This window comes from Coregonus lavaretus (genome assembly GCF_964263955.1).
Source record: "Coregonus lavaretus genome assembly, chromosome: 39".
Lineage (NCBI taxonomy): Eukaryota > Metazoa > Chordata > Actinopteri > Salmoniformes > Salmonidae > Coregonus > Coregonus lavaretus.
This window is the reverse complement of record NC_140026.1, coordinates 22,220,235-22,243,896: the sequence shown is the minus strand read 5'-3', so window position 1 is coordinate 22,243,896 and position 23,662 is coordinate 22,220,235. Positions and strand designations below refer to the sequence as shown.

Genomic DNA, 23,662 nt, shown 5'->3' with positions numbered 1-23,662 from the left:
TTGAAATTAAAAGTCAAAATAAAAAATAAAAAAAAGGATTTGACCCCTCTGCAAAACATGACTTAGTACTTGGTGGCAAAACCCTTGTTGGCAATCACAGAGGTCAGAGATGTTTCTTGTAGTTGGCCACCAGGTTTGCACCCATCTCAGGAGGGATTTTGTCCCACTCATCTTTGTAGATCTTCTCCAAGTCATTAAGGTTTCGAGGCTGACGTTTGGCAACTCGAACCTTCAGCTCCCTCCACAGATTTTCTATGGGATTAAGATCTGGAGACTGGCTAGGCCACTCCAGGACCTTAATGTGCTTCTTCTTGAGCCACTCCTTTGTTGCCTTGGCTGTGTGTTTTGGGTCATTGTCATGCTGGAATACCCATCCACGACCCATTTTCAATGCCCTGGCTGAGGGAAGGAGGTTCTCACCCAAGATTTGATGGTACATGGCCCCGTCCATCGTCCTTTTGATGCGGTGAAGTTGTCCTGTCCCCTTAGCAGAAAAACACCCCCAAAGCATAATGTTTCCACCTCCATGTTTGACAGTGGGGATGGTGTTCTTGGGGTCATAGGCAGCATTCCTCCTCCTCCAAACACGGCGAGTTGAGTTGATGCCAAAGAGCTCGATTTTGGTCTCATCTGACCACAACACTTTCACCCAGTTCATTCAGACTTCAGACGTGCCTGTATATGTGCTTTCTTGAGCAGGGGGACCTTGCGGGCTCTGCAGGATTTCAGTCCATCACGGCGTAGTGTGTTACCAATTGTTTTCTTGGTGACTATGGTCCCAGCTGCCTTGAAATCATTGACAAGTTCCTCCCGTGTAGTTCTGGGCTGATTCCTCACCGTTCTCATGATCATTGCAACTCCACGAGGTGAGATCTTGCATGGAGCCCCAGGCCGAGGGAGATTGACAGTTATTTTGTGTTTCTTCCATTTGCGAATAATCACAAATCACCTTCTCACCAAGCTGCTTGGCAATGGTGTTGTAGCCCATTCCAGCCTTGTGTAGGTCTACAATCTTGTCCCTGGCATCCTTGGAGAGCTCTTTGGTCTTGGCCATGGTGGAGAGTTTGGAATCTGATAGATTGATTGCTTCTGTGGACAGGTGTCTTTTATACAGGTAACAAGCTGAGATTAGGTGCACTCCCTTCAAGAGTGCGCTCCTAATCTCAGCTCGTTACCTGTATAAAAGACACCTGGGAGCCAGAAATCTTTCTGATTGAGAGGGGGTCAAATACTTATTTCCCTCATTAAAATGCAAATCAATTTATAACATTTTTGACATGCGTTTTTCTGGATTTTTTTGTTGTTATTCTGTCTCTCACTGTTCAAATAAACCTACCATTAAAATTATAGACTGATCATTTCTTTGTCAGTGGGCAAACGTACAAAAGCAGCAGGGGATCAAATACTTTTTTTCCTCACTGTATATGGTATCAGAAACATACAGAATCATTAGACAGATTGTCATGTAATTACACAGTTAGTACAGTGCCCAGCTATGAGTAGCTTTGTTGTGGTCCGACTGGCTTTTCAGACCCGCCAACCCTTTACTGTGCTCCAGTATGATCCCTCTCCCTAACCTCTGCTCCTCTGTGATTACTATAGGCTAATTAGCCCTGAATGGAAATCAAAAGGCAGGAAATGTTTTCCGCTAGTAAACACATCCCTAGTGCCAGATAGGAAAATGCATCAGACTTTGCAGCTTAGCTTTTGCCTGACATTTCTTTTTTGTTTCTCCCTTCATTCTCCGCTAGCTACTCTCGCAAATATTGTTCAAGGCTATTAAAATGTGTCCCCACTTGTATCCTTACCAGAGTGCATTTGCCTCAAATCAGGCTTGCAAACAAATTGGCATTTGTCTTTAGGTCTAGTACGTCGAGAGAGAGGAGCAGGAGAGTGCGTTCTCTAATCCTCTTCTCTAGAGATTTGACTATCCCTCGTTGTATCATTCCCCGCTAGCGCATTGCACTCCAATAACGGCTCCAAATCAGGAGCTAGAAAGTAGCTCAGCACCGAAAGAAGGAAAGGAACACACATTAACACCTATTACCAACACCCCTATGGTTAAGCATACATCTTTTAGAGAAGTAACAAACTGACACACAAAAAACATGTTTTCTCTGTGGGTTGTGGATGCTGTTTGATTTAATGTAATGGGAGGTCTGCTTTCTTCCCCCTAAGATGAAGTTGAAGTAAATGATGCTGGTCATTTTAATTGAGAAGTGCTTCCTGTAAACACAAACAAAAATACACATTGCCCTTAGGGGATAGCCTAGCCTCATTATGCTAATAGAAAGACAATGACAAAGATAATGCTGTCTATATTTAATACAGGGATGGGGGATGAATAAAAACAACCAGGGATCTTGTAACTTGTAAGTTGTAAGTTATTCAGAAAAATGATGTTACCCAGAACAAGAGAGAAAAAAATCAAATAAAAAAGGGTTAAATAAGTTACACCTGATCCTTTTGTAGTACTACCTGCCCCGTGTTCTCTAAACATTCCTCTTTGCGAAGGATATCCTTGTTGAAACACCATAGCAGCAGCAGAGGACTAATAAATTAGTGTTTTTGCCCAAAGCAGGACGAAATAAATGTGAAGGGAGGGGTGGGAAGGAAAAATGAAGGGGTGGGAAGGAAGGGAGGGAGGGAGGGAGGGAGGGAGGGAGGGGAAGAAGTAGGTACCCACATATTAATGAGGAATGTGCTTTCCAGCGGTAAAATTGAAATTACCTGTTTCATCACCCCTTAGCTGGGTTTTCGCCGAAAATGCTGGCCGCTAATCTGTCGCTAGCTGCTAATCCTGTCATACAATACAGAAACCTCTGTATACCTTAGCTCTGTGGCTTGCCTACTAACCGCTAGCCATTGTCTCCCAGTTCCCCATCAAGGCCATGTGTTCTCTGCAGGGATAAAGCTGTGGCCCCGACGTAGCAGAAATAAACCTCCCCATCGCTGTCCCATTCAACTGGTGAATGGCTGATAGAGAAATGTGTTGTTTTCCTCAATTACCCAAAACCTGACCGACTGGCATGCTAGAATAGCTTGGGAAGTGGAGGTAATGTTGTTGTTGGACAGCAGTAGGAAGTGTCAGCTTGCTACTATAATTAATTAATCTCTGCTAGAGAGAGAAATCTGATATTTGCACAGAAAACAGTGAGGGTATTATGTGGAATTTGGCTCCCAATTCACGCTGACCTATTGAGTAGGAAGAAATTACGGCTTTAATACTCCAGCCGATTGTCTTTTAAAACCAATGTGTTTAATATGATCTCAGGGTAACACTTGACACCCAGTGTCATAACGTGTTATGACACGGTCATAATCATGTCATATGTCATAACAGCTGACATAACTTGTCATAACCTGTCATAATATGGTCATAATAACACTGTCTATAACCCAAATATTTACACCTGTTGTGACATGTATTGTGTTATTTTATGGCTGGTTATGACACCTACGTAAGAGCGTCAAAACCCACATTTTTCCTTGCCAAGAAGTTTCCTTTCGTTTGAATCCTTTGTTATTGTATTGAATTCTTTACAGTCATGTTTTTTTTCATCATATTTTAAATAAATTGTAGAAAATACACTTCATGACACTGTCATGAAGCATTATGACCATCTTGTGTCACTTTACTTGGACCAAGAAAATACACTTTATGAAACTGTCGAGAAGCATTATAACCATCAGAATCATATAAGCCAGATAGGCCTATCATGTACATGCCCTTATGTCAGTCATCAGTCAAAAAGAAGGTGTCCTGCTCCTGAAATATAAGGTGTAAATGTATGTCATGACAGTGTTTTGACCATATTATAACAGGTTATGACAAGTTATGTCAGCTGTTATGACATATTATGATATGGTTATGACTGTGTCACAACGTGTTATGACGCTGGGTGTCAAGTAAAGTGTTAACTACCAATCTCTTTTCCAACAATGGCGATTTAGCCAATTAACCTTACTGTAATGACACCTGCAGTAGTACTAAAACATAATTACTAAGGAGACGCCCACACTGTAGCGCTAGCATCGCCAATACATAATGTTCAGTAGTTAGAATGACACTCTCGCTATAGAATCGATTAGCACCAAGCGTTAGGTTCAGATCAGAGTAAAGGTGAAAAACGCTTGAGAGTAATTGTGTCCTGCTGTACTATGTCTTATTACTGTTGGTGCTCTGAAACTAATTAGGTCTGTAGCATGTAGAATTGGAGGCCATACTACTCTGTTACTCTGTCTTTGTGGTGGGGTCTCTCTGTTGTCAAGAAGGAATTAACCCTGACTGGTTGGTGTTTGTTGGTTGTCGTTGGTTACAGAGGAGCGGGACCAGATGATTGGCCGGGTCCCTGAGGTGGGCACGTTGTGTTGGTGCTTGGTGGTGACGTATGGTCCTGGTTGATGTCTTTAACTAGCTGTGGCCATGTGCCGCCCACACCTCCACTGGCTGCTAAATTGGGCCTGCATCGATCAGCGCCCCTTACTGTAATGGCTATCGACCATCAACCCAGAGGGGGGGGGAACACCAAGTGTGTTTGTGTATGTGGGGGGCTCAGTGTATGACTGTGAACTTACTTTGTATGGTGGGGGGAGTGGGGATGGGGGTACGAGTTGCGTGTGTGTGTGAATACCCGCCAACCTTGTAATTACACAAACTTAAGCACATAACAGTATTGTTCAATATGGGTTTTGACTGTATTGAAGACAATGCCATAAATGCCAATGCACACTCAGCCTTGATCATAGTGGCCCCAACACAATTGACATTATACATCCATTCAAATCCCATTGTGTCAGGCATGATGTACATGTAAAACCCTGCCAATTGAGCCCCTTCCAATGCTACACACGCATGTCCAAAGGGGATATTGGTCCTCCATTATTCTGGTGGAGAGGAAATGTCATTTCTACCATGTCAGTTCTATTCCATTATGTGGGAAAAATAGATGTAGCCTCCCTCTCTTCTCTCCTCCCTCGCTCCATACAGAGTAGCTCTGTGCGGTCCACTCGCAGTGGGGGAGCGATGGGAGGAGTAAAGGACTGGTAATTGAATGTGAGTTGTGAAGTATCACAGAGTATCCCTATGGAAAACTGTGGTAGAGAAGAAGTGCATTTTTATCTAACATCATGCGGCCTTCCCCAAGGAAGTCTCTGTGTGTTGAAACGTAACTTGTTTTTAAGGCCTGTTAAACGAAGGGGGAGTTTTAAGCCAACCTAATGGAAAGACCTCTTACATAGCCTTCACACACAGAGATACACATACAGGCATACATATGCAGAGACAGTATCGACCATGGCCCTATAATTGCTCCTGGAGCCCCTCTCTACTCCCACTGTTTATCATTAGCATGTAGGAGAGAGAAGGAAGGAAATAATTCTGTTTTCGCCATTCAACATTCAGCCTCTTCATATCTGTTCCTTTCGGAGATAGTCATCTGTCTGTCAAATAAACTATGTAATATGTACACGGTACATATTATGAACTCATATAGTTTATTTGACAGACTGATGACTGTATGTGTATGAGACATATTATTTTAGGATGTGTGTGTGGGTGACTGAGGATCGGTGCGTAAGTGTGTTTCATTTACTTTCTATTAAATCATCTCGAGTCTTCACCATTTTGAGAGGGAAGTGAAAGGTGGGCGGAGATTTGATGAAGACATGCTGAAGCAGAGCTTGCGTGTATTTGCATAATAATCTCAAATAAATAGTACGGCGCCTAACTCCATTGGTATCCTATGAGCATATTAGGATGTAGTTACTTTTCCCTTTGTAATGATTATCAACATAATCAACGTTGTCAGAACTTTCATGATCAACATCATCATAAAATGTTTCTCCCTCGCTTATAAATATGTATTATTATGCATTTATATCTTACTAGCCCTCTCTCTTTCTTCTCCACTCCTTCCTTCCTCCCTGGCAGTGCTCTGTAAATAAGTGATAGGCGAAGCCGCTTGAGTGCTGCGATTGAGCAGTGTTTTTCCTTTTTCCACTGACCTGTTGTAGACCACAATTTACTGTGGTATTACTCAGAGCGGTGGCTATTTTCCCTCCCTCCCTCCTCCCCGCTTCTCCTCGCCTGCTGGCTGCTAGAAAACAGAGGGAGAGGAAAGGCACTGTTTTGGTGTGTTTACGCACGTGTGTTTGCTGCGTGATTGTGAGAGACACAGCAGAAACCAAGTGTGTGTTGTGTGTCTGTTAAAGCAAGTAACAAAATAAAGTCCTAAAATCAATGACTCCCATTAGGGGATATAAGAAGGTACATTGAGGATAGCTGTGGGTTAAGGTTTAGCAGAGGACAAAAACTTTGTTCAAAATGGCCTTTCTTGTGCTGGTTTTTGTCACATCGATTTCCACTGGAGCGAATCGCGGTTGGCGAGTGGTTGGGGAAAGCAGAGTTTCATAAAGCGTTTCACAATGAGTTCAGGGTTACCTTGAGTCATTGATTTTGCAGTGTAGTTCAGCCATAACAAAATGGCCGCCTTTCCCTGTGTTTTGGTTTGTGTGGGAGAGAGTGTGTTGACCACAACTCAGTGGATAGCAGCACATTATCCAGTTTGACACCCTATACTGCTGACTACTACAGCGCAGTGAGGCGAGCAGAGGGGAGGGCAGTTGATTTAGGAGACAACAACAGTGGCCAAATCCCCCATCAGTCATAAATCCCCAGCTTCCGATTGGCTGGGCTCTTCCCTCTGACAGGGCTGCCCAGTAAAAATGTCCCCTTGACGGACGGGCGTTGTCGCGGAGACGCACTTGTGTTTTAACAGGCGTGTGTCCCACCCTCCATCACCCTGCTGACAGCCAGAGAGAGAGAGAGAGAGAGAGAGAGAGAGAGAGAGAGAGAGAGAGAGAGAGAGAGAGAGAGAGAGAGAGAGAGAGAGAGAGAGAGAGAGAGAGAGAGAGAGAGAGAGAGAGAGAGAGAGAGAGAGAGAGAGAGAGAGAGAGAGAGAGAGAGAGAGAGAGAGAGAGAGATTTAGCAAGGGAGAGAAAGCAGGTAATGACGCCTATCAGTTTTACTCTATCCAATCTCGGAGAGTGTCACAGTTAAACAGAGGCTTCCATTCAGTGCAGTTGAAAAGCTCCCAGGGTCTGGCTGTTAGCAGTTATGCCTGACAAACATCTCTCAATAGGAGTGTGAATGTGGAGGCACAGCCTGTGCTATTGGAGACTTGAAGGCCTGTTGTGGAGGTATTGTGTGGAAACGTGAGTGAGAACTAGGGCTTTTGTCCCGAGCTGTTGGATCAGGGAGTTGAAGACAGGAGAGAGGCTATTGGAGAGTGTAGGCGTGTCACGTGGATGTGTGTGTGTGTTCACAAACTACAAAGAGAGAGAGACAAACACACACACACACAGTGTGTGTATAAAAAGCTTTGATGCGTGTCAGCCAGACTGCGTTTATGGCCCATGAAGACTGCTCTCTCCTGGGCTTGGCTGCCCGAGAAGGCCTGTAGCTATGATGCCCTTCCCCAGGATACTGCTTCACTGATGCCCCACTTAGTACCATGCCTGGGTGGAAGAACCATGTGGGCCAGGGAGGCCCATAGGGACCCATACTGTATGGCTAGTCATTGTGAAAGAGAGTGGATTTGGAGCAGATGAGACACTCCTACTTGGCACGCCTGCGTTCGTTCTCTCTCTCGCTCGCTCGCTTTCTCTCTCTCTCTCTCTCTCTCTCTCTCGCTTTCCTCTACCTTTCTCTCTCTATCTTCTGCCTCTCTCTTTCTGCCTCCATTCCCCCTCTTTCTCTCTCTCTCTCTTTCTCGCTCTGCCTCCTCTCCCTCTCTCCCTCCCTCCATTTCATCCTCTCCCTCACCTCTCTTGACTAGACTGGAGGGCAGTGGATATACAGAGCACCCAGGTGATTTCATTATGTAGGGCACTCAGAACTGGGCTTGTAAAGAAAGGACAAATCCACTGAGGTATGTGTGTGTGCGTGCTTGTGTGTGCGTGCGTGTAGAACAATGGCGGAATGACGCCGAGGTGTGTGAGCAAGGGAAGGGGGTTGAGTACTGCCACAAAGCAGGACGTCGACGTGACAGAAATGCCGTCCTTTTTGTTGTGGTTCTATTGTACTGTGTGGAGGCCATTTCTGACAGACACAACAACACCGATCAAAATGGCATCCGAGATTTCATAGAGAGAACCAGAAAGCGCACGTCACCAATTAAAAGTAGCCTAATGAACACAGCGAGATTAACCTTCCAACGCATCATTTGAAACTACATTTCTAAACTCACCTGCAGGTAGTCAAGTATTTTTGCTCGACTTGAATCCCTACACGTGGAGTTGTCACACACTCACTCACAAGCACAATATGGGACACAATAATAATAATAATAATAATAATAATACAACCGATAATTTGGTGTCATCAGTTAACACTCCAAGCGGCAACAACATTAATTTCCTGCAATCAGTTTGTTGTGGCACACTGCTGAGTCGAACTGCAATGTAATTTACAATCAAAGATTCCCTGCCTGTTCCTATACAATACTCCCATTGACATCCTCCAGCCTTGGCCCTCTACTGCACAGCTTCTGCCAGCCATTCATCCAGCGTGTGTGTGTGTGTGTGTGTGTGTCAGCATCAACGTCCATTCAATTTGTGTCAATTAGAGGCAGTTAGCGCCAGCCAGACAAATACTCTCTTCTTGTGATGACTGGAGGGAAATCAACAAGGTTGCCAATAAACCAGATAGCGGGAGGGAGAGGTGCATAATAGACTATTTAATGAGACTTAATGGTTGTTTCTGTGTTATGTAGACGATTTGAAGGGACAGTGTCTAAGGAGTATCTTTGGATTTCACAGTGGCCTTGGTCTAAGGGACAGCTGCTTGACAAAAGCAGTCTATTTTAGGGAAATGTGGCAAGAAAATGTTCTATGGAGTTTTTCATGATGAGGTTATCATTATGAATTGATATGATACTGTAAGTGAGTTGATTGACTGCAGGTCATGTGAACTGAGGTTGGTCAGTGCTATAGTTTAGTTGATTAGGATCCCCATTAGCTGCTGCACATGCACTCTTCCTGGGGTCCACATAAAATATACAAATACTTGACAAAGTACAGAACAGTAATAGACAAGAACAACATAAGATATTGTATTGAATTCTAAATAAAATAAAAGTTATATATTGGAAAGACACCAAGAGACAAAAAAAATACTATTTAAACACTATTCATATATATATATATATATTGTAATTTAGCAGATGCTTTTTTCGAACTGGTCCCCTGTGGGAATAGAACCTACAATCCTGGCGCTGCAGGCATATACTGTACATATTCATATTGTTATATACAGTACAGATAAATTCGATTTTTAGAAAGAGCAGAAGCGCTGTGATACAAGATGTTTTTCAATCTTTTTTTAGAAGACTATAGAAGAGTTGTGTAGACTAAAGTGTTTGACTACAGTAAAAACAAACTTCAAATATGAAGTCACTAGCGTACCAGACACAGGTGTTACTGAGCTTGCTTGTAGTGGCCCTCCAGGGGCCCTATCCCAGCAGCCCTCTCTCTGCTCAGATGCAGCGCGGCCCTACACAGGGGCCCCTAAGAGGCTGTTATGGTAACCGCAGATGCACAGTGGAAGTAGCCCCGGCTGTGTCTGAGAGGCTGTAATTGGTCCCCTCTGGTGGACCTCTAGACCCCGGTTGCATCCCAAATGGCACCCTACTCCCCTATATAGTGCACTACTTTTCACCAGAGCCCAATAGGTCCTGGTCAAAAGTAATGCACTATATAAGGAATAGAGTGACATTTGGGATGCAGAACCTGTGCACTAGAACATTCATCACTGCCTGGGCTGGGGAGAAGAATCAAAACACTGACCACAACTCTGTTACCTTATAAAACACTAAGAGTTGAAATGAACATTCAGAACATTCTCACAGTAGCTCACAGAGGACCCATAATAGAGCACAGAACTCTCTTACTATCTCTCACGAAGGGATACGTAGCCCAAAACTCTTACTCAAGCAAATAGGACCTAAAACACTGGCAACAAATGTCTTACAATGTTTCTAAGAGGAGTCAAAATACATTACAGAACGCTCACACACAAAGTCCAAAATAAGTGCTCCTAACAGGCAAGAGGAAGGTCGACCCAAAAGAGGTGACATTCTGTGGGCATGCTGAGAGCCAGACAGAGGGAGAGAGAGGGAGCGAGATGGAGAGTGAGATCACGAATTACCACAGACCAATTACCAACACAATGAAGGGACCCAGGGATGAACGCAGCTGGAATGGGACACACAATACCCCACACACAGGTCTGTGTGTGAGTGAGTGAGTGAGTGAGTGTGTGTGTGTGTGTGTGTGTGTGTGTGTGTGTGTGTGTGTGTGTGTGTGTGTGTGCGCGCGCGCACGGGTGCTCAATCTTCTAAACCAGACAAAAACAGTTTTTTTACATCGTTGACACAAATAATGGTTATTTCTCCTCAACTGAATGCATTATAGTCAGTCCACTTACTCTTGAAAATGTCTGCTAACTTTTCAAAAACTGCTTTGCACTTTTTGGATTAAGTCAGCAATAAAAATGCACATTTGAGAAGCGATTCTTCTTCTCTACAATTTGAGGGCATTGTTCAGTTATGCAGCTAATGAATCCACAGTATTGATTAGAATGCCTTACAGCCTTGACTGAGATGCATTTAGTGTCAAACACACATTCATGCAAACCATAATTTACTTATTAAATTACTCTGACACTATTTGACCTAGTGGGCTTATTGCTTATCTCAAAGCCAAATATTAATTGTCTTTGGCCCTGTATTTATTTGCTAGGGTTGCCCTTTTAGCCAATGGTTCCTTGGGAAATATAGACCCACAATGCATTTTTTCATTTCAATGGGACTTCCTGGTTTAGATAAAGGCTGAATGAAAAATGGAAATGATAAGAAATGCCAGGAGCAAAATAGTTGTTTTATTCTTATTGTACTTACATCAAAGGAGTTTTGATGTACTGATTCTTCATAATTTAGTTTGGCATTCTCACCAAATCCTTTTGCAATATCTTTTGAGCAGAAAAACTAACTTTTTAAACAAAAATAATTTGAGTAAGAAACAGATAAAAAGTAAATGCATAAATAATATTTTTTAAATACAATGGCTTTACTTTAGATTGACAGTATTTAATTGGCCTATCTTCAATAACGGCCGATCTCTGGCTTGAAAAATCATAAACCCTCACCTCCCAAAGACACAGTGTTATGTGAATTTAAGAGCTCACAAAGGAATATTGACAGGAATACTGTGTCTGCATCAAACATCAATCCCAATCCTGTGTACAGTACCCTTTCTCAGTCCCCTTAACTCAATGCCATGAATCAGTTCAGTGGAGACATGTTACATGCACTCTATTCCATAACGATGAGAGTGGAACACGATCCCAGGAGTATACCTCACCACTTATAGCTGGTTCTAAATGTCAATCCTCTGGTCCACTCCATTATGATGATCAGTGTTTACAGGCAGGCTACCTGAATCAACAGCTGTTGTGACATGAAAGTCCTGTCTGCTCCAATAGGAAGTGCCACTGCCAGCATGTCAACTTCTCAAGGGGGGGAGAGATATCCACAGGGTAGTCTTAAAATCCCTATTCTTAGTTTATTTTCTCCAATGCAACTTTATCTATTTCTGACAGATGTTGTTTGAGTTGAACTGTTAAACTACATGTGCTGATTTGCAGTCTGTTTCCTCTGTTGTATTGATTTGTCCTCTCTGGTCTGTCTTACATTTACATTTACATTTTAGTCATTTAGCAGACGCTCTTATCCAGAGCGACTTACAGTTAGTGAATACATTTTTTATTTTATTTTATACTGGCCCCCCGTGGGAATCGAGCCCACAACCCTGGCGTTGCAAACGCCATGCTCTATCAACTGAGCTACATCCCTGCCGGCCATTCCCTCCCCTACCCTGGACGACGCTGGGCCAATTGTGCGCCGCCCATGAGTCTCCCGGTCGCGTCCGGCTTTAGCACAGGAATGAGTTCCAAATGTCTGCAAAGCTTAATTTATTACAAATTATATCAATTCAATTATTTGTCAATCCCCTCCCTTTGGGTGGTCACTTCATTTTCTCCTCCTATTTTTTAGTTTTATGTAGAAATCTTTATTTTTCAATTATTTTAAAAATGTTTTACAATTATTTGTATATTTAATAGGCCTACTTTTTGATAGTTTGAATATCAATGGCCAATAGCCGTTTTCAACATATCAGAACATACAGTAGGCATAATTAAAACAAACATTTAAAGGGACAATCTGCAGTTAATACATCAATTTTTGGATTTATACATTAATTATATGTAGGCCTACCAATATAACTTATAAATGCCTCATGAGCTTAGTTCAACTGTTGTACCCCATCAGAACCCAAAATACAGTGGGGAAAAAAAGTATTTAGTCAGCCACCAATTGTGCAAGTTCTCCCACTTAAAAAGATGAGAGAGGCCTGTAATTTTCATCATAGGTACACATCAACTATGACAGACAAATTGAGAAAAAAAAATCCAGAAAATCCCATTGTAGGATTTTTTATGAATTTATTTGCAAATTATGGTGGAAAATAAGTATTTGGTCACCTACAAACAAGCAAGATTTCTGGCTCTCACAGACCTGTAACTTCTTCTTTAAGAGGCTCCTCTGTCATCCACTCGTTACCTGTATTAATGGCACCTGTTTGAACTTGTTATCAGTATAAAAGACACCTGTCCACAACCTCAAACAGTCACACTCCAAACTCCACAATGGCCAAGACCAAAGAGCTGTCAAAGGACACCAAAAACAAAATTGTAGACCTGCACCAGGCTGGGAAGACTGAATCTGCAATAGGTAAGCAGCTTGGTTTGAAGAAATCAACTGTGGGAGCAATTATTAGGAAATGGAAGACATACAAGACCACTGATAATCTCCCTCGATCTGGGACTCCACGCAAGATCTCACCCCGTGGGGTCAAAATGATCACAAGAACGGTGAGCAAAAATCCCAGAACCACACGGGGGGACCTAGTGAATGACCTGCAGAGAGCTGGGACCAAAGTAACAAAGCCTACCATCAGTAACACATTACGCCGCCAGGGACTCAAATCCTGCAGTGCGAGACGTGTCCCCCTGCTTAAGCCAGTACATGTCCAGGCCCGTCTGAAGTGCATTTGGATGATCCAGAAGAGGATTGGGAGAATGTCATATGGTCAGATGAAACCAAAATATAACTTTTTGGTAAAAACTCAACTCGTCATGTTTGGAGGACAAAGAATGCTGAGTTGCATCCAAAGAACACCATACCTACTGTGAAGCATGGGGTTGGAAACATCATGCTTTGGTGCTGTTTTTCTGCAAAGGGACCAGGACGACTGATCCGTGTAAAGGAAAGAATGAATGGGGCCATGTATCGTGAGATTTTGAGTGAAACCCTCCTTCCATCAGCAAGGGCATTGAAGATGAAACGTGGCTGGGTCTTTCAGCATGACAATGCTCCCAAACACACCGCCCGGGCAACGAAGGAGTGGCTTCGTAAGAAGCATTTCAAGGTCCTGGAGTGGCCTACCCAGTCTCCAGATCTCAACCCCATAGAAAATCTTTGGAGGGAGTTGAAAGTCTGTGTTGCCCAGCGACAGCCCCAAAACATCACTGCTCTAGAGGAGATCTGCATGGAGGAATGGGCCAAAATACCAGCAACAGTGTGTGAAAACCTTTTGAAGACTTACAGAAAACGTTTGACCTGTGTCATTGCCAACAAAGGGTATATAACAAAGTATTGAGAAACTTTTGTTATTGACCAAATACTTATTTTCCACCATCATATGCCAATAAATTCATTAAAAATCCTACAATGTGATTTTCTGGATTTTATTTTCTCATTTTGTCTGTCATAGTTGACGTGTACCTATGATGAAAATTACAGGCCTCTCTCATCTTTTTAAGTGGGAGAACTTGCACAATTGGTGGCTGACTAAATACTTTTTTTCCCCACTGTATAAGCTTGTTTTACACCAATGTTTGCAAACAAAGTAAATATGAACAAACACTATATAGCCTCAAAACATGATTAAAACTATAATTTTGATATCATGGCTGGTCAGTCCATGCATCCATAGCGCTGTTTATACATTTGAGTGGTTACATTTCTCCAGCCCCATCCCTCAGCTTTTTACAGAAACGGGCGGGGATTCTTTGTTATTGTTTCAACTGGAGAATCCCCATTTTGGCGAATAAATACATTAGGAAAGAAAAAACTCCACAGTCATATAGACCATTGTATATATATGCGCACGCTTGCCTAATCAGTCCACAAATATTCCGCTGTCGGCGACAAAGAATGTGTAGATCTAACTTCAACTCTTCTTCCAAAATGTCTACTGGCGTGTGTTTTTGTATAATAATGTTGGTTGTCTAGCAGTAGGAATGTGCTGGAAAACGTCAGCATGATAAATAAACACGAGCAAACGTTTGCTGTACGGGGAGAAATTGAGTAATGAACAGTTGCAAGTGGGAGTGGCATTCAATCAAATCAGTCACAGCTGTCTATTCAATTATCGTTTACAAACTATTTCCCTCACACACATACTTTCATTCTAAAAACTAAAACCTAGGCTACACAAAGCCAATCTTTTTTATATCACACGCAAGCGCATAGTGCCTATTAAAAATAGGCGGGTGTGATGGAAGGAGTCAGGCGCATACAGTAATCACCGAATACAGAGTTTATTCCTTCGTGGACACACAAATGCGCTCAAAGACACAGGCACAGGGGGAAACTCTCTCATCACTGGCAAATACACTGTAACGGTAGAATCCAATAATACATAGGCACAGGGGGAAATCTACCCTGGCAACAAAATGTACGAGTAGCTCCACCGAGCTACACTATTCTCACAAATAACAATCACCCACAAGGACAAGGGGGCAGAGGGAACACTTATACACGGACTAATGAGGGGATTAGAACCAGGTGTGTGTGTGATTGACAAGACAAGACAAATGTGATGATGATTGGGGTGGCAGTGGTTAGTAAGCCGGTGACGACGAACGCCGAAGCCTGCCCGAACAAGGAGGGGAGGCAGCCTCGGCCGAAGTCGTGACAGCGGGAAACAATTCAGCGCGCGGGGGGTGCCATTCAACACCGGATTGTTGTCAGTGAAATACCAAAATAAGACACAACAGACAGAATAAATAATATGGTCGCGTGGTAAGGTAAATTGTAATAATGGCTGTAGTATATAATTTATTGTATTCTAATCAGGTTTCTAAAAGGTTAGCTAGAAGCACAGGTTTAGATTCAGTCACCAAAAACGATGTGAATTTCGTCTTCATAAGGCTGTCTTTATGTGCTCACTTACTGATGCAATGCTACCTACACAATTTCTTTAACCTAACATGAGTGCAGGTGATTGAGCCAACAACAACATTGTTGAGATTTGCTTGATGTTTTTCATTTTGTTTTTGAAGCAATCAATTAGGCTACAATTATTGCCTAATACATTTCTTCAGTTCTATAGGCAAGGATAGCCTACTTTTTCAGCCAGTTGCAAGCCATGAAACACTCAGAATCAGGTGTAATACTATGACCATGTTAGTTTGCTGCAGGGCCATGCATACCTTTCAGGGGGCAGCTGCAAAAAATATATTTAAAAAAAGGCACCTACCCCCATATCTCGAAATTCCTAACATACCAAATGACTATGTAGCAAAAATAAAAAATAAAAAATTTAAGCATATGCCTATTTATTTCTGCAATAACACATTGACTCATCATCACAAATTGTAAGCAAGCTATACAGTGTCTCCTAAAGACATGATTGACATTGGGAAAAGAGGGTGGGCTATCAGCTGATTGCGATTTACCTCTTTGTCTTTCTGCCTCTCTACTGCGCACACCAGACCGAATATGAATGATATATATATTGATGATGATGTCGGTTAAATCAAGTGTTAATCAAATGTTATGCTGCTGTGGCTGTACTGTTGATATTTAAACTAGGTAGCTACACACACTCGACCGGTGACGACATCTCTCACGCCATGCACTGTATGTTTGGATACCGGGCATGGGCCATCTCTGTACAGGGCAGACTGGGAAAGGCGCAACCGGGCGCGCGAGCTCCGCACAGGGCAGATCAACTGGCGCAACCAACCAACGGACAGGGTGGGGGGTGGCGAACTTGACAACGACTTGTGGGTTCGGAACAACAATGACAAAGGATTGGGGGGGTGGGGGGGGTGGGATTACAAATTGCAAATTTTCACTATGATTATTGGACCAGTATTGCCTCCTACAGACCAATAGCCTAACATACACCTGGAAATACCACTAGTCCTTGTATGTAGCTGTTGCTATAGCCAGTCAATACCTTTCTCAGGAGGCTTTCTTAAAGTCCACCCCCCTACAAATCATACCTGAGAGATTCTGCATTGTGAGTTTGATTGAATGTAGGCCAGTTTTCCTCATGTTGTTATTGTCTTCTCCTCTCCAGGGGAGCTGTACATCGGTGGCGTGGGGAAGAGCATGTACAACAGTCTGCCCAAGCTGATCGCGTCCCGGGATGGGTACCAGGGCTGCCTGGCTTCGGTGGACCTCAACGGGAGACTGCCAGACCTGATCGCAGACGCCCTCCACAGGGTGGGCCAGGTGGAGCGAGGCTGCGACGGTGAGTTGATGCTCACACACATGCACATACTGTACACGCACAAGGATGCACGCAAGCACACACACACACAAACCACACACATACACATACATGCACACGGACACACACACAGGCACACAAACACACATTATGCCCATGTATGCACACACACACACGTGAACGCATGCACAAACACATGCAATATAACACACACACACACTTGGCATTTACCAGGGGCAGACTTAGACAAGAATCCGGCCCTGGCATTTTATCCACACCAGCCCACATCACTGTGTGCCGCCAACTCACCTTTGTTTGCCTCCCTGTTGTGCTGTCTATCTGTCTCAGCATCTTCTCTGCTGTTACTCTGTGTGTCTTCTTGTTATCTGTCTGTCTGCTTTATACATTATAAAAGCCAAGCTAATGTCTTAGGCTATGTTGCAAATGAGTGTTTGGTATATCAGTTCCCCTGAATCAACACCTAGCCTAAGTGTGAATTACTATTACAGGTCTCCAGACTAACCTTTTCCCTTGGTGTCACTGGTGCCACTAACTTCTACAGTTGGTGGCACCAGTGACATCATTTGGTCAGACCCAAATCATGAGTGATCATCTTCTAAAGTCATTCGTAGTGCTTTATTTTAGAACGGTAATAAATAGACTACTGAGGTATTCAAGAAATACGTTGTTTTCGTCTTAACACGTCCAAGCAATAATGCTTGATTCAATATATTTTGATGTGCAACCTAATCCAGTGATTGTCATGAATTTTGGGTGGACAATTAGACTATAGTTGCTATATTTTACTGTAAAAATAGGACTTTTATTTAGTTTTGTTCAATTGAGCTGAATTACATTCATCTTTATGTACACTAAATAATATCGTAGGCTAATTAATTTGGGGTTCAACACCTGAGGAAATGGAAACTTAAAACACATTAACTAGATCGCTAACTCTAAATATAATACCTACTGCTAGTAGCCATGTATTCATGATCCCAACAGTAAATTAAATGTCCTAAAAAAAACTTGCAGTTGTAGGCTACTACCCATGAGACCTAAAGGCCTATGCCCTCTCAATGGCCAGGGCACATTTTGTGCGTGCACTGCTCCATATCACAAAGCCAAAATATATATATTGGTTGTAAAATAGTTGCTATTGAGCTGAATATTGAGTTGAGAAATATACATTATACCTACAGAAAGCTGAGACCATCCACTCTTTGACAGGGACAAGGGGACAAAGCTTTCAAAGCTGTGTTTTTCCCGCAATTGCATTTTGAAATGTTATAATGATCAGACTGCATTTTTCTCTCAAGCACATGGGTGGAGAAGAGAGTGGCTTGCTCATCACAGCAGAAGGCCCCACATTACAGGAATCATGAGGATAATGCACTTTACTGTTTTATCAAATCATGGTTTTAGCTGCCCAAAAAACTGGATGTTTCTACGTTTATAGGTACTTTCCATTTTTTACGATACATGATCTTGGCTGTCTAATTGATGACAGAGTTGGAACAGGTCTCTTTGCTGATGCCGTGTTTTACTTTGAATATGAGTTTGCGTGACCTCAGCTCAGTCAATCAGAAAACCGGGCTGGCCCATCTTGGTAGGGGGGCCAGCCGTTCCCCACTGATCAGCCAAATGCTCATTATAGATTAGTATAACAAAGAAATTGCACAAAAACAGGCCCATGGGCTATCTTTTTCAATTTCGACCAGCACACCCAACAAAAAACTAAAACATTGTCCAGCCCATCTGGCATTTGCCAGAATTGCCAGATGGCCAATCCGCCCTGACATTCACCTAGACTACCTTAGCAGACTTTACCACCCCATTTGAAGCTATTTTCTCCTCCCAGTCTCATCATACACAGGTGAGATATATAGTAAGACTCCACCCTCAGACTCAGTGCTCGAAGCATTCTTTAGTCTCTTCCCCACTCTATTGCACCATGAAACCTACAGAAGGTATCTCTGCCTCTGTTATTGCCAGCCACCCTGCAGCGCTCACTGTGCAGTTTACAAGGAATACAGAGACCGTAACTGTGGTTGTAACAGTTTCAAGCAGGGCTGCTTTTTAGGCATTGGGCTTCTTGGAGGTGAAACTATAAGAAATCAAGGGGCCTAGCATTGGGATTTGAGAGCAAAGCTACTGTGTATTTCTTAAATTGCTTGATTATTCATAATTGTTTGTGTATATTTTATCAAGTTTATCATACTTTTCATACGTTTTATTATCCTTTTTTATATGGAACTTTGCATTGTACTGTGAAACTACAGTGGGGGAAAAAAGTATTTAGTCAGCCACCAATTGTGCAAGTTCTCCCACTTAACAAGATGAGAGAGGCCTGTAATTTTCATCATAGGTACACGTCAACTATGACAGACAAATTGAGATTTTTTTTCTCCAGAAAATCACATTGTAGGATTTTTTATGAATTTATTTGCAAATTATGGTGCAAAATAAGTATTTGGTCACCTACAAACAAGCAATATTTCTGGCTCTCACAGACCTGTAACTTCTTCTTTAAGAGGCTCCTCTGTCCTCCACTCGTTACCTGTATTAATGGCACCTGTTAGAACTTGTTATCAGTATAAAAGACACCTGTCCACAACCTCAAACAGTCACACTCCAAACTCCACTATGGCCAAGACCAAAGAGCTGTCAAAGGACACCAGAAACACAATTGTAGACCTGCACCAGGCTGGGAAGACTGAATCTGCAATAGGTAAGCAGCTTGGTTTGAAGAAATCAACTGTGGGAGCAATTATTAGGAAATGGAAGACAGACAAGACCACTGATAATCTCCCTCGATCTGGGGCTCCATGCAAGATATAATAATAATATGCCATTTAGCAGACGCTTTTATCCAAAGCGACTTACAGTCGCGTGCATAATTTTTTTTTTTGTGTATGGGTGGTCCCGGGGATCGAACCCACTACCTTGGCGTTACAAGCGCCGTGCTCTACCAGCTGAGCTACAGAGGACCACAAGATATCACCCCGTGGGGTCAAAATGATCACAAGAACGGTGAGCAAAAATCCCAGAACCACACGGGGGGACCTAGTGAATGACCTGCAGAGAGCTGGGACCAAAGTAACAAAGCCTACCATCAGTAACACACTACGCCGCCAGGGACTCAAATCCTGCAGTACCAGACGTGTCCCCCTGCTTAAGCCAGTACATGTCCAGGCCCGTCTGAAGTTTGCTAGAGTGCATTTGGATGATCCAGAAGAGGATTGGGAGAATGTCATATGGTCAGATGAAACCAAAATATAACTTTTGGGTAAAAACTCAACTCGTTGTGTTTGGAGGACAAAGAATGTTGAGTTGCATCCAAAGAACACCATATCTACTGTGAAGCATGGGGGTGGAAACATCATGCTTTGGGGCTGTTTTTCTGCAAAGGGACCAGGACGACTGATCCGTGTAAAGGAAAGAATGAATGGGGCCATGTATCGTGAGATTTTGAGTGAAAACCTCCTTCCATCAGCAAGGGCATTGAAGATGAAACGTGGCTGGGTCTTTCAGCATGACAATGATCCCAAACACACCGCCCGGGCAACGAAGGAGTGGCTTCGTAAGAAGCATTTCAAGGTCCTGGAGTGGCCTAGCCAGTCTCCAGATCTCAACCCCATAGAAAATCTTTGGAGGGAGTTGAAAGTCTGTGTTGCCCAGCGACAGCCCCAAAACATCACTGCTCTAGAGGAGATCTACATGGTGGAATGGGCCAAAATACCAGCAACAGTGTGTGAAAACCTTGTGAAGATTTACAGAAGACGTTTGACCTGTGTCATTGCCAACAAAGGGTATATAACAAAGTATTGAGAAACTTTTGTTATTGACCATATACTTATTTTCCACCATAATTTGCAAATAAATTCATTAAAAATCCTACAATGTGATTTTCTGGATTTCTTTCCTCATTTTGTCTGTCATAGTTGACGTGTACCTATGATGAAAATTACAGGCCTCTCTCATCTTTTTAAGTGGGAGAACTTGCACAATTGGTGGCTGACTAAATACTTTTTTTCCCCACTGTACTTGAGGTGTTAAAATCCCATTTGAAAACATGAATATTTAGCTTGTTCTTTAATTAATGAGGCCTTTGTGTTTTATGTTCTTCGATTCATCTATTTTATTGCCTTGTGTTTGTTCTTGTTTTTATTGCTTTAAGTGTGTTGCTATTTTAAATGCACTTCAAATAAAGTTTGAAATAAAGTTTGATTTGATATTGGAACTTTTAATTGATGATGACATGACAAGAGTCATATGCAATGGGGGACAATGGACAAGGTGTTACAGTATTAGCATGAGTAAAGATTAAAATAAATATAAATAAATAAAGATCCATGTCCTTCCAGAGCTCACTGGTCAAGCTCTGTTTTTATCATGACTTCTCAATACTGAGTTTTAACTTGTTATCATTCTGACACACATTTACAAACAGGCCATTTTACGCAGTGCCTAGACTCCTCAATCCTGCATTTGGAAGGGGCTCAGCTTTTTGGGCTGGACGGACGTCACCGGTGTTGTGGTGTCTCTGGCTGCTAGTTAATTGTGTTTGTGACACCTGCAGGCTGTGGCAGCAGTAGCATTCACACTGTCTGATTTCCCAGAGGTCTCGCTGCCCGCTCCCATTCTAAACACAAACGCTGCAACCTCTGCCTGCCAGCCTGGCTTATTACCTGCCTACAGTTATACGGCGCAATTACTTCCATTTTAAAAGAGATCTAAAACTGCATTAGGCTATCACATCTACTCCCTTAAAATCTCAAACGGCAGGTTGTAAGAGGTAACAATAAGTTCCATAGCATCAACTACTCTTTTAATGGAATCGTTTCCCCATAGCCTGATAACAAAAACCAATAGAAAGTTTAAATTCAATAGAAGCCAATACAAATTACTATTGATAGTGTAGCCTAGTGGCAGATGTGGTTGTGCTTTAGCCAAGTCCCCTTTCATGTCTGTTGTCATGTCTGTTGACATGTCAAACACAAAGGGCTATAGCATGACAACAAGACAACAAAGGACATTGAGTTGGCAAAAGCACGCACAGCCCTGCAACCTGACTATTTTTAATGCACACTCCAACAATAGCCAGACCCTCTGTTCAGTATGTCAGGCCAAGGCTTTAACCGGTCCTCCAGAGCAGGTCAGTGGACCTGGTGGATCAGGAGTTGGAACCAGAGGTTAGGAGTCAGGGGGTGGCCTGTATGGCTGCATCCCCAGACATCCAACAGGGTCAAGGGGGCAGCTTGTTCTCCTGTAGCTGCCTGACTCAGCTAATCTCTCCCTGCAGCAGCGAGAGCAGAGAGCTGCAGCCTATGGCTTAACAACTGTTCACTCTGTGTTCTTCACTATGCTGAGTTGCTGACTCACATCTGGGATTTGGGAGGAAGACCGAGGAAGGTGAGAGGGAGGATAGGGAAGGTGGGGGGGGAGTGAGCGAGACAGGAGGGAGGAGAGAGAGAGAGGGAGGGAGTCAGAAGGTGGTGGAAGGGGGAGATGCGCATCAGGGTGGGTGGGTGGAGGGTATACACAGATGTCTCATTCTCTCCCAAGCTGTTAGTTCCAGATACAGGTGTCATGTTGCTACGCAGGGTTGAGATGTGTGTTAAGGCAGGTTACACAAGAAGGCTGTTAGCGCCCTAGCAGCTAGCATGCTGCTCATTCTTCCAACTCCTTTAATAAAACACAGCTACAGATTTAAGAGGGGGGGTTTATGCCTCGCTCCAAAAGGCATTTAAATACGTTTACAACTCTAATGCTCACATCGAAACACAAGGCATCTCAATGCCAAGTTTACAACTCTCCTGCTCACACTAAAAACACAAGGCATTTCAATGAGACGTTTACAACTCTACTGCTCACACCGAAACACAAGGCATTTCAATGACAAGTTTACAACTCCATACTCTATAGACTCTAAACTCAAGTCTAAACTATATGCACTGGTTGTTGCAGCACCTGATCGATAGTGGAGGGAAGTGTAACACTGATAATATTGTGATTGACTTCAGTAATAATTACAGCAATATGTGTAATTACAGCCTCTAGGGTTCTTGTATTAAGCGCTGATAGATGGAGTAATCACTGCAGTGGGCAATTAAAACATGAACTGATAAAATGGAGACATCTCATTTGAAGTGGCCATTTTAGAATAATGTTGATGAAATGGCTGGCGCTCTCATAAATTAGACAATTTTTTGGGTTAATTGGGCTGCTCTTAAAATGTGTAAATAGTAACATGTTTTGTTTATCTCTTGAAACGATTATGGCATTGAAGTACATGCTTTGCAAGTGCACAAGTCAGTTTATAATAAGCAAAGTTTTCCATGGCTTCATTACATTTTTTATCTTAAATCACTTATTTTTAAAGCACCGACCATTGAACAAAACATTTACAAATATACCTTTTATTATAAGGCAGGATTTCATTAAACAGATTTGCCTGTCGAATAATAAATTGAGCTTCCATTTTTTTAATCGCATACCAGTAGATGCAATTGACTTATACCTTTTAAAGGGACATTTCAAAAAAAATTCAGCGTCATGTTCATCATCTCCAGCACCACCCTAACATCAACATACACTCAGTGACCAGTTTATTAGGTACACCCATCTAGTACCGGGTCGGACACCCCCCGTTTGCCTCCAGAACAGCCTGTATTCTTAGGGGCATGATTCTACAAGGTGTGGCGTTCAAACGTTGCTCAATTGGTATCAAGGGACCTAACGTGTGCCAGGAAAACATTCCCCACACCATTACACCACCGCCACCAGCCTGTACCATTGACACTAGGCAGGATGGGTCCATGGACTCATGCTGCTTACTCCAAATCCTGACACTGCCATCAGCATGACACAACGGACCAGGCGATATTTATCTACTCCTCAATTGTCCAGTGTTGGTGATCGTGTGCCCACTGGAGCCGCTTCTTCTTGTTTTTAGCTGTGACAAGGACCGACTAGTTGTGCGTTCCGAGATGCCGTTCTGCACACCACTGTTGTA

General features: G+C 42.9%; 1 protein-coding gene across 5 annotated transcripts in view; it reads left to right on the top strand.

Annotated features, from left to right (window-relative positions):
• The window catches only part of nrxn2b (neurexin 2b), an 863,757-nt gene that overhangs the window by 452,357 nt on the left and 387,738 nt on the right, over window positions 1-23,662 (top strand). For all 5 annotated transcript variants that reach the window (XM_084156410.1, XM_084156411.1, XM_084156413.1 and 2 more), the window contains one exon: window positions 16,492-16,665. In XM_084156410.1, the coding sequence (XP_084012536.1) occupies window positions 16,492-16,665 (174 nt within the window). The remainder of the gene's footprint in view (window positions 1-16,491; window positions 16,666-23,662) is intronic.